Here is a 15,033-nt window from a genome sequence, read left to right as displayed (position 1 = left end):
TATTTGCTAAAAAAGTTTAAATTATCCAATAGATTTCGTTCCACTTCACAATTGTGTCCCACTTGTTGGTGATTCTTCACAAAAAAATTAAATTTTATATCTTTATGTTTGAAGCCTGAAATGTGGCAAAAGGTTGAAAAGTTCAAGGGGGCCGAATACTTTAGCACTGTATATATCGATAAGAAATATTACTTATTGATAGAGATGGCTAGTGTTGCATTTATGTGTGCTTAAAGAGTAAGTAAGCTCCTCTGTTTTGTTATATATAATAAGGCTTACCTATAGGTAATGTAAATATCTTCTAAACTTCCACCGTTAAGGAGATATTTACTGTATACTGCGCTGATTACGCCATCAGCAAATGCCTGTCCCATGTTGTTTTTTCTGAGCCTGTGTCATGACCGGCAGCTCCCCCCATGCTGTCAATCACAAAGCCAGATGGCCATGTCAGCGGTGTTCGGGCACCGCTGCAAGGCTTTGTTCTAAGGTAAGTATTTCATAATGAGCGAGTATGCGTTGCATATTCGCTCATTATGCCTTTGTCTTGCAGGTTTTTACAACCTTTTTAACCATCTGACCAGAGCATTTTTTGTGATTCAGCACTGCATCGATTTAGCTGACAATTGCATGGTCGTACAACACTGTACCCAAACTAAAATTAACGTCCTTTGTTTCCAACAAACACAGCTTTCTTTTGGTGATTTCTTTTGGTGGTATTTGATCACCTCTATGTTTTTAATTTTTTTGCGTTATAAACAAAAAAGCTATATTTTTGACAATTTTGAAAAAAAAGCTATATTTTTTACTTTTTGCTACAATAAATTTCCCCCCCGAAAAAAAAATTATATATATATATATATATATATAAAAAAAAATTTCCACAGTTTAGGCCGATGTGTATTCTTCTACACATTTTTGGTAAAAAAAAATCGTAATAAATGTATATTGATTGGTTTGCACAAAAGTTATAGCGTCTACAAAATTTTGGCCTCTCCCCGTTCTGCCTCTCCTCACCGCAATCGTGGGCCGCCAGCGAACATCGAGTTTGTGGTACCCACGGGCATGCTCCCGCTAGGCGGGAATGTTAAATTCCTTCCCACACAAGTCAGCATGTGGTTGTAAACCCAGATATCAAAAATATAAATGGACATTTTAACTAAATCAGCAAAGCAGCACAACTCGTTTGTGCACAGTCTGACAGGGATCTGAGCATGTGCCTTCTCCTCTGACTGACTGACATGAAGAGGAGGCTCATGCACGAGCATGAGTGAAGGGTGCGTGTCTCCTTCTGCCCCAGCCTTAGTAAAATAGCATTTAATATTAAGTGCTTGTGACCCTCATAAGCATCAGTTCCCAAAGACATGCATCATTTTGTAGCTTGTTCTGTAAAAATCCAAAGCACTGTATTATTAAATCTGTATTCTCATGTCTAAGCCTATCACAGTTCTCTGGAAATCTCCAACCCATGGGTGGTGGAGTCGTGACATCACTGGCCCCACCTCCCAGCTGTAAAACCCACCTCCCAGCAGGGAGTGACTTGTGTGCACACTTCCAGCACTGTGCACGCTGCTAAGCCAGCGTTAGTGTGTGAGTGTACAGTGGGGATGTGGGGCCAGTGATGTCATGACTCCCTCTCTCGAGCTCTGGTCCATAGACACACCCATGGGTCAGAGATTTTCAGAGAGCTGCAACAGGCTTGGAGGTGAGAAACAGTAATAATACAGTGGTCTGGATTTTTACATAACAACTATAAAATGGTGCATGTATTTGAGAAATGAGGCATATGAGATTTACAACCACTTTAAAGCAGATCTTCAGTCAAAAATAGTAATAACCCAACAAAAATAGCATACAAAAGGTTGTGCTTTCTGCAATACTCACCTTCAATTTTGAGCTGTCCTTCATAGTACTTATTTTATACCACTAGAGGACTTCAATTTTTCAAGTTGAATGATGGCCAGCATCATTTATCCCACTTCGCCTGAGCCCAGTCTGTCATGGAACTCCCTTCCCCAGCATATGACTGGACAGTAAAGGTGAAAAAGCAGAGTGATGAGCTCATCTCTCTGTTAATCTACCCCTTCCCTTACCTCATATAAACATGTTACTTATCAGCACATGAACAGATTGGCTCCTGGTGCTGCTCCTCCCACTCCCAATATGAACTCTACTATACAGGGAATGCAAGAGACTAATAACAAGTCAAACTCAGGCACTTACACTGCTTGCATTTATAAAATAAATTCAATATGCATGTATTACTGAAACTTCTGTAATTTGTGTCTTTTTCATCTGCCTTAGAGCTTAACTTGAGGTCCACACATACTTATAAATAAATATGTCAATTTAAATCATACGTATAAATATATATGCCACTCTCAGAAAGCAAAAAAAATTATATATTTTCAACAAAGAACATCAGACTCTTGTGCATTCTTAAATGTAACATAAAATGCCTTAGGTTTTCAATACGCTGATCATGTTGGGAGTTTAAAAGTCTTACCGTATTTAATAAGAAACTGTGAAGAATGATGAAATCAGATTGGTTAAAGCAGAAATTTGGGGGGGGGGGGCATGGTCTGCACATGGGGACAGGAGAACACATGTAGCTTGATCTCCCAGTCTGTACCCACCTAGCCCGATTTATAAAGCTCTAATATTTGCGGCATGCCCTCGATCAGAAAGCACAAGGCGAAGAGTGGCAAACAGACAGCTAAGAACAGCAAGGCCAGTGGCATTCTTGTCAGTTAATTCCCGAGCTCCCAGGCGGCCTCCCTGGATCACAAGATCGCAAGCGACGTGGCTCTCCACCTGCGTCCTCTGGTCCAGACACCACACACCCAGCTTCGCTGGCTGCCTCTTCGGCTGCAGAGTCATACTCAAGCGTCCCGCTAGATCTCCGTTCTGCCTCTCAAAGCCCATCTGCGCAACCTTGCTCCCTTCAGATGGATGCTGAACTCTGAGCCCTCCTCCTTCGGGTGACTAAATCAGATATAGAATTTCTCATTGGACGCCTGGAGGAGAAACACCGTAAGGAAATACAGGTGGTCAGAAAGGACATTCAATCCCTCTCCACCAGACTAACAACGGGGGAGGCTTCTATGGTGACCCTAAGTCAGCTGGTGATGGCACTAGAATTCCTGCAGGAAGCCCACATGGATGCCGCAGTGTCCTTACAGCTCCATCTTGCGGACGTGGAAGACAGTAGCAGATGGAACAACCTGCGGATCCGGGGTCTACCCGAAACGGCAGGCTCCAAAGATCTTGAGGAAACAGCAACTGTGATTTTTCAAAAGGTTTTCGTAGACACCCTCCCTAACCATGTGGACTTTGACAGGATCCACAGAGCCCTGGGAACCGCTCTAATGACCTTGCTAGACCGAGAGATGTGATCTGCAGGCTACACAGGTACACACACAAGGAGACTGCACTTAGGAAGGCATGGAGGTTCATGGAACTGAACTTTGACAGTGCACATCAAAATACTCCCTGACCTTTCCAGGGCCACCTTGCAGCTCCGGTCTATGCTACCTCCAGTCCTGGATGTTTCCTGGTGGTCAAACACCACATACAGATGGAGGTTCCCCCTCTCGGCCACCTTCTGCAGTGACCAGTGCTTCTTTACACTGTGCACACCTAGAGATCTGCCCACTCCCTTTACGTTTATGGAAGCAAACCCCGTTCGGTCCATAACTGGCTGATGTTTCTCTCCCGGCCAATGAGACGCATTGGCTCGGGGACACCCTGGCAGACCTCTCAAGCCTTACTGCAGCGGACACAGAGACGATCCCAGGCACCCTCACCAAAAAACCAATGTGAGTCCTGATCCCCCCCGGCTACACCACAGAGTCGCTCTCCCTCTGACCAGCTCCGTTGACCCAACAGTCTCTCTGGGGTTATACAACAGCTGAATCTATTAAGCTCTTTTTTACATTCCCAACAGCTTCTGGATAACACCCAGATCCACCTTTATCCAGTATGTGACTGTGGACATCTTACAGCTCCTTCATGATATAACCGATGCAGGTAACTCTTCCTACTTATGGTCACATGTGTCTGTGGTGCCAGTCTGCATAGCTCATAACTCATAAAATACCAACCAAGTTGATCTCTTCGTCATCCCAAGACCTCCTGCTCTCTAGCTCCCTTGTCACCTCCTCCCATGCTCGCCTCCAGGATTTCTCCAGTGCTTCTCCCATCCTTTGGAACACCCTATCCCAATCTGTCCGACTGTCCCCTAATCTATTCATCTTTAGGCGGCCCTTGAAAACTCTTCTCTTCAAAGAAGCCTATCCTGCTTCTAACTAACACTGTTTTACTTCCTCCATCAGCTCATCCCCCCACAGCTATTACCTTTTGTATCAATTGACCCTTCCTTTTTAAATTGTAAGCTCTAACGAGCAGGGCCCTCTGATTCCTCTTGTTCCAAACTGTAATGTAACTGTAATGTCTGCCCTTATGTTGTAAAGTGCTGCGCAAACTGTTGGCACTATATAAAACCTGTATAATAATAATACCCCTGCTACAATATCTGGCACACATCCCCATAACACCCCTTTACCTGCCTCCCTCTGGGTTCCCTGTTTGTCTAGGCTGCCCTCTTCACACTGCCTGAGAACAACGGAGAGACCTGTGATCCCATCATTACTGTGAGCAATCATTGTTCTCCATGATCCTCGGCTACTGTTTTATTAACCATTCATCCATCCCTAGCAGAGCTGACAAAACCTGTACACCTAATGGAGGTCTTAGTGCCTTAATAGTTGAACTACATCCTTCTGCTAGGTGGGTATAGATGGTACTACAGCGAAATGTAAAACTAACTGTCTGGTTGATGCTAGGTGAGACAGTGGGAGCAGTAACCAATGCCAACACCGCACATTGTGGCCTGCATGCTGTACTGAGGGGTGGGCAATGTCTGCTACACATTTATTTGTATTACAGCTTGGGCCAGAAGATGGGAATCCTAACACTGATTTTGTTTATGAAATATATTGAGGTGGGGGGCGGGGGAGACAATGGGGGAGGGCCCCTCGTGTCTCTGCCCTTACCTTTGCTGACAGTCTCCTGTCGGTTTGATGAGAGCGGGTGTGCTGGTGCTCTGATGGGACTTGTCCTGTTGGAGCTATGGCGGAGTCTATCTGAGATCGATTTGAAGCAAAGAGAGTGGTGCTACCAAGACACTGCTAATGGGAGAAAAAGGATGCACAGGTAGTAAGCTGTATTGTGCTGGGGACCTACCTTTTAGGTGAGGTTTTCTACCAGACGACCTCTGTGGCACCCGAGCCTTAATATTTCTGATGAGGGTCTTTGGGATTTTCATTCGACATAGCTGACCTCCCTACATTATTGGTAATTCCCCTTTAGATGCAGTGGCGCCCTTGGGTGGGACTGATCCCTCCCTGCCCCGGTAATGGGTTTGAGGATTGCCCCATGCTGATTCGGGTAAAACCCCAGAACAACGGATGTGCTAAAGGGGTAATATTCTTTTACTGTTTGGACAATGTTGATATCTCATATTCCATTCTGTTGTTTTTTGATACTGGGCTGGGTGGGATGGGTCGAGGCCACTCCTGTTAGGCTTCTGTCTACCCTCTCCCCCACTTAGGTTTGTGCACTTCCCCAATGCCGACGTTCGTTGCAGTGCACCGTTGGCAATATTTTTCCATTGTAGCTTCAATGGCCATGTCTATGTGTAGGTGACCTCCCCTGAACCTACTTGCTGATTTAGCACTTGTATATTTTTTTCTTGTTTCTGATTCCAAGCTTCTACTCTTTCTGTACCCCTTTGGATGCTGCAACCTCCTTCTTTTTCTTTTCCCCTTTCCTCCCCCCCCCACCTTACTCTTGTCAATTCCCTCTCCCTATTCTGAGATGGATACTGTTAAGATAATTTTGCTTAATGCCAAAGGGCTAAATCTTCCCTAAAAGAGACATATGCAATTGAATGATCTGAAATGCTCACATGCAGATGTGGTGTTCATCCAGGAAACCCACTTCAGAGACGATAAACTTCCTATGTTGAAAAATAGGTTTTGCCAAGTTACTTACCATTCTACTAATAAACTAACTAAATCTAAAGGTGTATCCATACTATTGTACAACCAACTTCCCTGGACCTGCCACGATACCCTAGCAGACTCTGAAGGATGCATCATGTTTATAAAAGGGTTGCTGGGGGAGGCCAAAATGACATTTGCCCCTAATCACCATCAGGACCTTTTTCTCAGTTGCACATTAGACTTACTCTTGGAATTTTCCGAAGGTCAGTTGATAATAGGAGGAGACTTCAATGTTCCGCTACTTCCCAATGTAGATACCTACTCCAGCTCGTCCTCTGTTACTCCTGGTATTTGAGAATGAGTGGTGCAATCCCTTCATAAGGCCCAACTAGTTGACATCTGGCATTTACAGCATCCAGGTGGACAAGACTACTCTTTCTGTTTCTTTCCTCACAAAGTCTATATGAGCATAGACTATTTTTTAATCCCACACTCACAACTACAGGCTGTGCAAAGTTCAGCTGTTAACACAATAACATGGTTAGACCACGCACCAATCGAGCTAATGTACAAACATTCACATCAAGGATTCGATTCTGGAAGTTAAATGAAAGCCTCTTGCAGATGCCTAAAGTAGGTGAGGATGTTCAAAAAGAACTGAATATGTACTTTCAGACCAACAAACAACCTGTACAACCTGTATGCGATGTAGGGATCTTATGGGAAGCCCACAAGGCAGTTATGAGAGGTATCCTCATCAAACACGGATCAAGGCTTAAATGACAACACAAGGAGAAACTCTCGTCCCTTCTTAACGACATCCAAAAAGTGGAGGCCCAACATAAACACGCTCCAACCCCGGCGCTTGACAGGGACCTCCTATCCCTTCGCAAACAGACGTCAGACTTATTAAGATACCAAGCCAAAGCCAAAGATGCCAATGACCTAATTATGAGTCAGGAGATAAATGTGGGAGAATGTTCTGATCGATTAGAGAACAAAAATTGGCTTCATGTATGCCTCAAATTATTATGCCTCACGGGCAAAAGGTGGTGCTCCCTGAACAGATTGCCCAGGGCTTTGTTACTCCTCCCTCTACAACTTACCAGACCAGTCCCCATCTCAGGCACAAATGTAAGATTATACCACCTCCTCTCAGCTCCCTCAGCTGACCCCTGAGGTACGAAAGGATTTGGAAGCACCAATAACCTTAGGCGAACTACAGGATGCACTTAATATCTCAAAGACAGGCAAAACCCCGGGTCCCAATGGTTTCCCGTTACAGTACTACAAGCAATTCCTCCCACTCCTGGGTCCCCATGTGGTGAACCTGTTCAATGGAATAGGATACGAAACACTCTTCCCTAGAGACACCTTAAAAGCCCATGTCACAGTAATCCATAAAGAGGGTAAAGATCCAACCTGATGTGACAGTTACAGGCCTATCTCGCTCTTGAACTGTGATCTTAAATTGTTTACAAAGATAATCGCCACGTGTATAGCACAACATTTACAACCACTGATTCACCTTGATCAACTGGGATTCATTCCAACTAAAGAAGCCTGCGAAAACATGCTTAAAGTGTTAAACCTTATCCACACAGTACAAGAGACACTGACCCCCTGTGTTATAATAGGCATGGACGCTGTAAAAGCGTTTAACCACATGAACTGGCGTTTCATGTTTGCAGTCCTACGTAATGTTGGCCTGCTTTGTTGGAGACTTGGAATTGTGGACTGCATTCATGGTTCTGTAGATGGAATCTTTTAGAGATGTGTACCTAAGTATCTATACCTTTTTCAAACTTTACCAATCAAAATACCTTCTCAGTTCTTTAAACAGGTCCACTCCTTATTCATCAAATTTGTCTGGGCGCACAAATGACCACGAACTCCCTGATCACTTTTATCCCTGCCTAAACAATATGGAGGTATTGCCCTTCCTGACGCTCTAAAATATTACCAGGCAGTTCACTTGGGATGTCTAATAGATTGGAATCACCCTTCCACCGGGAAACTCTGGGTGAAACTTGAACATGCTCAAATAGACGTTTTACTGAAAGGGGTGCCTTAGTGCTATGATAATCTCCCACCAGCCTTAATGCTGCACCCCCTGATAAGCCCCACAGCACATATCTATGCACAAGTATTTACAAAGACCCCTCTCTTGACCATAGACTCTCCCCTGATGCCCATTTTTGGGAATCCATGGTTTCTCCCAGGCCTGAGAGACCATCAATTGTATACCTTACAATGGAGTAACTGTGTTCGGGCTTCACATTTTTTAGTCTCAGACAGTGGCCCTCCCTCTCCTCTTTAATGGAGCCCACCAACGCCTTGTGCTTGCCATTTTGGAGTGCCTTACAACTTCATCACTTTCTCCACTCTCTACAGACTCCAGGAAGATTTGGTCGACAACTATCCACATTTGAAGAGTACTGATGATGGCGTATTAACACAAGTACTCTCAAAAACATATAGTCTACTGATTTCCCCTTCAGAACACTTACAGTAAACCTGGATGGAGAAATGGGAGAAAGAAGAACTGAACTGTACGTTCAAGCTAAGCCAATGATAAAATATTGTTAGGTTCTCCTTGAAATCCTCCATCTGCACTAGGATTCAGAAGACTATTTTTATAATATTGCAACAATGGTACCACACCCAGCTGATGCTTCATAAATTTTATCCTGAGGTGCCTGATCATTGCTGGAGATGCTGGGAGGGGAGGGATACAACGCTACACATATTTTGGTCCTGTCTGAGAATAGCACCATACTGGTGGGAATTATGGAACATTTTTCAAAAATTCAGACTATAAAATCCCAGACGACCCAGTTTTTTTCTTATGACATGCCAGCAAAGAAAAATATAAAAAAATCTATTTGCTAAATGCAGCTAAGGCATGTATCCCTCTCAACTGGAAAAACAAATCCCCTCCTACTGTTGGATGCTGGCTCCATAAAGTGGATAAGATCAATAAAATGGAGGCTCTCACACTATCAGCACAAAATAAACAAGAAAAATATTCTGAGATGTGGAGCTTATGGAATCTGTTTGTCCTTTCTGAAGAGGGTTTAAATTACTTGACTCATGAATGTAGAACAGCTGCAGCATGCAGAGATGCTAGATGGCTTGGCGCCCATTCCAACCCAGAACCCCCCTTTCTTCCCCCCTCTTACCTTGTCCCTACCCCCCCCCCCTCTATTCTCTCCTCTGTGCTTTTCTCTCTTCAGTGCATAGTAACCCATTATGCTTTACCTTTGCAGGGAAACAAAGAGGAAGTAAAACCCATTTGTGTTTACTTCCTCTTTAAAAACTGCAATTAAAAAAAATTCTGGGAAATCTTGGTAAAAACGCACTACATGCTTTTCTGTAGCTTCCCCATTGATGTCTATTGAACCAAAAAAAGCAGCGTTTAGCATTTAAAAAAGTCCTTGACCCTTTCCAAAAATGAAGAGGCACAAAAATCCATTGATGTAAATGTGTTCCATAGGAATGGAGCATTAGGCCCCTTTCACATTGTCGGACCATCCCGGTCCGCCTGTCATTTTTGACCGCGGACCTGAACGGGCGCTCTATGCTTGTCTATGGAGCAAGGGATGTCAGAGGTGACATGTCTGCTGATATCCGACCCGGTCCAATCTGCTAAAATCAGATGGATGCCCCTACGACTTCCACATCTAAATACTGCTAAATAATTTTAAAAACATTGGGGGTTATTTACGAAAGGCAAATCCACTTTTGCACTACAAGTGCAAACTACAAGTGCAAAGTGCACTTGAAATTGCACTGAAAATGCACTTAGAAGTGCAGTCAATGTAGATCCAAGGGGGACATATAAGGAAAATAAAAAACAGCATTTTAGCTTGCACATGATTGGATAATAAAATAAGCAGAGCTTCCCCTCATTTCAGATCTACCCCTTAGATTTACAGCAACTGCAATTCCAAGTGCACTTTCAGTGCAATTTCGCATGTGCACTTTGCACTTGTAGATTGCATTTGTAGCGCAAAGTGGATTTGCCTTTCATAAATAACCCTCAATGTGTTATTTGCAGGGGGTTCCCCATGACAGTGCTTTCACAGGAGAAATTATTTAAAGGAAGTTTTTTACAAGTAACTGATGAATAATGCTTACTAAAAGTGTATTTTTCAGAATGTATGCTGATTTTGGCCAAAGATAAAGTGAGGATGACGTAAAGTGCTTCAGTTACATATATACTTCCAGGTTTGACCTCCACTTACTTGCACCTCAATCTAGTTCTGAAAAGGCTGTAAATGGCAAGTATTTTTTTCCAAGAAAATCACATAGCATATCCAATTGTGAAAAAAGTACAGGACTGCACGCTTTGTTCCTTTGGGAGTAAGTCAGAGTAATGCATTCAAAACTCTAGCCATCTGGCATCAAAAAAACATTTTCTTGAAAAATTGCAATCCCTCGCAATAGAAAACATTTTTTATACTTGTTTAAGCTATGCAAATGCATTATAATAAAAACATTAACAGATGCTAAAAAATCCTATGGACAAATGTGTCTTTTTTTATTCAATCTTCTCTCCCATTGCACAGGCACAAATGTACCCAGTAACAATAGATTGAGAATTAGTGGAGACGGAGTAATGCCTCATTAAGGGTTTGATTGCTTCAATAATGACTGCATTAACTGCACAGCCCCAATGAGTTCTTCAAAGCTGCTGCAAAATCAATGTTCATACTAATGGCTTTACCTCTTTGTGATCAGCCTGCCTGTGCCAACTCCCTTATTAAACAGGCCTGGTAGCAGCAGTATGCCATAAAAATTGCAAGCCCTGCCTGTGGAAACAAGGCTCAAGAAAGGTGAGTGCACACTGCACATGCACTGGTCATTCAAACATCTAGACTATACTATAGATATCTCTCTTAAGAAACTGCAGCAATGTGTATGAAAAAAAAAACATGTGATGTTCATTTACAAAGAACAATCTAGATTTTTTTTTTTTTTTTTAGAATACATTGCATAAAATCATTGTGTCCTATACATTCCCTGGCAATAAAACAACACCTATGTCCTTATTGCTGCAGTATAAGTTGAAGTGTATCTAAAGCCAAAAAGTGTTTTTGTAGCAGGAGTAGGAAAGTGTTGGCACTAACAGCAGACATTTGTGCAAACTATAAAGCTGCATAGGGGAACTAGGAGACCTAGATGTGGGTTAAGTGGGTGCTGGCATCCCTCCCGCTGCCTTGTAGCCCTAGACATGGCTCAATTTTTTTCTAACTTTCAGTTGATACACAATAAGAAAGTGTGTTTGTTTGTGTTTTTGTTTTTTGTTTTTTTTTGCTTGCTTGATCAGTAGTTGGATAGGGGGACCTAAAAATGTGTCTCCATGGATGCCCCTTGGTGACTCCCACTGGAAAGATACACCATCTCTGTTTGTGTAGGTAACCATTTTCATCAGAACAGAAAGTGATGGCAAATCCAAAATGTTATAGTTGTTGCCAGTGACAACAGTTTAAGATAGTATTCCCCCTCATTTCGGAGAGCTTTCTTTCAACTTCCTGCTGGGTTTTCAGGACAGGAAGTCAAGGGAAATCTCCCCAAGGGGACACAGGTTTAACCATGACATAGTCTATCCAAAACTAAAAATAAAGTATTGGCTTTAATTACACTCCTTTTTCCTTTTTGAGCATAGAAGATGGCTTAATAATTCCAAAGATTATTATCACTGCAACCATGTCGAAAAGAGCACATAGATGAGTTAAAGGATAAGCTTACCTTTTAGAAAAAAATAATAAATGCACATTTTTTTGTAGGTAAAAAAAAATGTGCATTTATAATGTTTTTTCTTTTGGAGCCTGAAAAGCATTGCACCAGTGCCATGCAGGTCTCTTTCAGATCTGTCAGTGCATCTGTGTGCCGTACATTCAGACAGGAAGAAATAAATGAACTACCACAGCATTTTGGGTAGTTCATTGAGATCTACAACCGCAAAGGATGCCAGGGTTTGTAGTTCATATACACACAGAGCTGTGTGAATGAATGAGGCGGTCGTGTGGGCAGCGCAGCTAGTACATGATACTTCTTCCAATACTGCTGCTGGGGGGGGGGGGGTGTTTAGCAGACAGTGACTGCAGTGATTGGCGGGTGTTTAGCAGACAGTGACTGCAGCATTGGGAACACGTTACATGTTCCACCCTAAAAACAGGTGGAACATGTAATATGCTCCCAAAGTTAAGCTTATCCTTTAAGACCAAATTCACAAAGGGCCTGACACCAATTATATGCAAGAACCTCGGAGGAGGTTCCTGGCGATTAGCTGTGGGAAGCAGCCCCGTTGAAAGACTGACAGCTCCCCTGGTTTGGATCAAAGCATATTTATGTGTTAGAATGGCCCAGTCAATCCAACTGAGAATCTGTGGCAAGACTTGAAAATTGCTGATCACAGACACTCTTCATCCAATCTGACAGAGCTTGAGCTATTTTGCAAATAAGATTGGGCAAAAATGTCACTCTCTAGATGTGCAAAGCTGGTAGAGGTATCCCCAAAAGACTGTAATTGCAGCGAAAGGTGGTTCTACAAAATTTGGAAAATCTCAAGGGGTATGAATACTTTTTCAATACACTGTATATACAGCAGTATATTGTATGTATTTAGACCGTTTCCTATTTTAGACAAGGCCCAGTTATTTTTTATTTTATGTCTGATTCTCAGAGACTTCTCAGAGACAGCTTGGTGCTGTATAGTTTAAAAAAAATTGACATTTTGAGAAGGGTCCTGTGTCCTGAAAACATATTGAGGGGTGTCAGATAAGAAGCATTTGGAAACATGCCTGGCTGCGGCCCATCGCGATACTCTTCTTTTCCAAGTCTAGTAGCTGGAACAACTCTTCAACTGCCTGCAGAAAAGAAACAAATACAAGGTTAGCAAAGACACTGTCTGCTGTGCACTGGCGGGTTCATTGTATCTTGGGCCCTGAGCTGCTTTGATATCATGGAATCCCCACCATTTTAATAAAATCATGCATAAAAGTGTACACAGATAATTGAGGTTTGCTTCTGTTATGCACTTGTAAAGTACTTCTAAAGAAGCTGAGTTTTTGAACTGGTTGGTATGGCATAGCATACACTTGGGTTTACTGCTGCTTTTACTATACACGACATTGTTTTCTTTTTCCCATACAAGTCAGTGTGAATGCATCAAAAATGTGCCCCAAACTGTTCTCAAACAGAAGCTACGGCAACTTAAAGGATGTTGTTTTTGACGTGCGTCTGATCTAACACTGATGTACATAAAGCCTACAAAATACAACTGCAAAGAATATGCAGTAGTAGAAAACATTTTTATTTTTTTCATAAAATTAACTTTAATATAATGCATTATACAGTGTTTGTATGCCAAATATAAAACTAAATATATATATTATATACCCACACATTAAAGTCAATATATTAGTAAGTGAAAATAATAACTAATATATATAATTAGCACCTTTACAAATTCTATATAGTTGGATTGCATCCTATGCTTCCTCCCATTCTAGGATAAGAGTGATTAGAACAGGCTGAAATTATTTACACTAAGGCCGCGTACACACGGGCGGATTGTCTGCCCAACTAAGTTCGTCAGACAATCCGACAGACAGTCCGTCCAACATTTGAATGAACGGACTTGACCACACACGATGAACAGACAGTCCGCTGAAAGCTTGCGCGATGACGTGTACAGCACGTACGACGGGACTAGAAAAACGACGTCCAATACACTGCAATGCAACCTTCGGCCGTGTAAATCCTTTCTGAGCATGCGCCATACTTAGTCCGTCCAACTTGCCTACACACGAGCGGACTGTCCGCTGAAACCAAGTTTGGACGGACAAAATTACGGAAATTCCGAAAGACTTAGTCCGCCAGACTGTCCGCTGAAAAAGTCCGCTGAAGCCCACACACGAGCGGATTGTCCGCTGAAACACGTTTCAGCGGACTAAGTTGGACAGACAATACGCCCGTGTGTACGCGGCCTTAGTAGAAGTCGAGCTGTGTAAGAAAATATTTTTCTTGTGGTCAGACAGTATCTTAAAGAGGAAATTTACTTTATTACATAGTAGGTGAGGTTGAAAAAAGACACGGAAGAGAATTCCACATCCCTGCCGCTCTTACAGTAAAGAACCCTCTAAGCAGTTTAAGGTTAAATCTCATTTCTTGTTTTAATGAGTGGCCACATGTCTTATTAAATTCCCTAATAGTTTTATCCCTATTGTGGGGACACCAGTAAGGTATTTGTATATTGAAATCATATCCCCTCACAAGCATCTCTTCTCCAGAGAGAATAAGTTCAGTACTCACAACTTTTCTTCATAACTACCGTATATATCGAAAATCAGGGGGAAACGTGTGTGTGTGTGTGTTATACGCTGATCCCTGCTGTCTGAGGGAAGAGGAGCGAGTGCTGCTGAATTACATAGAGCCGCGATCTCCTGTGTACCTGGCGCTCAGTCACGCAGAGTCATGCCTCTGTGAGTGACGGAGACAGCCGGGATAATCCAACACTGGCAAGGCTGCAATAATGGGAAAGGTGAGGCTGCAGATGGGCACTGAACGGGCTGCATTTTTGGGCAATTTAATGGCTGCAGATGGGCACTGAGCAGGCTGCATTTTTGGGCAATTTTTGGGCACGAGTGAGGCTGCATTAATGAGCTGTGACCCTAATTTTGCTTCAAAGTTCTTTATTTGAAATGTGATTTTTTTTTTTTTTTTTCCTGAAACTTCCATCTTAAAGTAGTTCTGCACCTAAAAAAAAAAAAAAAAAAATATTAAAAGCCAGCAGCTACTAAAATTGCAGCTGCTGACTTTTAATAAAATCACACTTACCTGTCCCAGGGTCCAGCGATGACGGTGGCAAATGACGGATGATCGCTCGTCTCGTTGCTGCCCCCGCCGCCATCCTCTTTCAGGGAATCGGGAACTGAAGCATTACAGCTTCACTGCCCGGTTCCCTACTGCGCATGCGCGAGTCGCGCTGCGCGTCTCTTATGGTCCCCCGCTGTGTCTCTGG

General features: G+C 42.8%; 1 protein-coding gene across 3 annotated transcripts in view; it reads right to left on the bottom strand.

Moving 5' to 3' along the window:
- MYO18B (myosin XVIIIB) overlaps positions 1-15,033 on the bottom strand; it is an 861,659-nt gene that overhangs the window by 437,936 nt on the left and 408,690 nt on the right. For all 3 annotated transcript variants that reach the window (XM_077461361.1, XM_077461362.1, XM_077461363.1), the window contains one exon: positions 12,812-12,877. In XM_077461361.1, coding sequence (XP_077317487.1) covers positions 12,812-12,877 — 66 coding nt within the window. The remainder of the gene's footprint in view (positions 1-12,811; positions 12,878-15,033) is intronic.

The sequence above is a fragment of the Lithobates pipiens genome, unplaced genomic scaffold, assembly GCF_037356315.1.
Source record: "Lithobates pipiens isolate NorthernLeopardFrog02 unplaced genomic scaffold, aLitPip1_a1.2 Scaffold_3, whole genome shotgun sequence".
NCBI classification, from domain to species: domain Eukaryota; kingdom Metazoa; phylum Chordata; class Amphibia; order Anura; family Ranidae; genus Lithobates; species Lithobates pipiens.
Note: the sequence above shows the minus strand (reverse complement) of the source record. Positions and strands in the feature narration are given on the sequence as shown.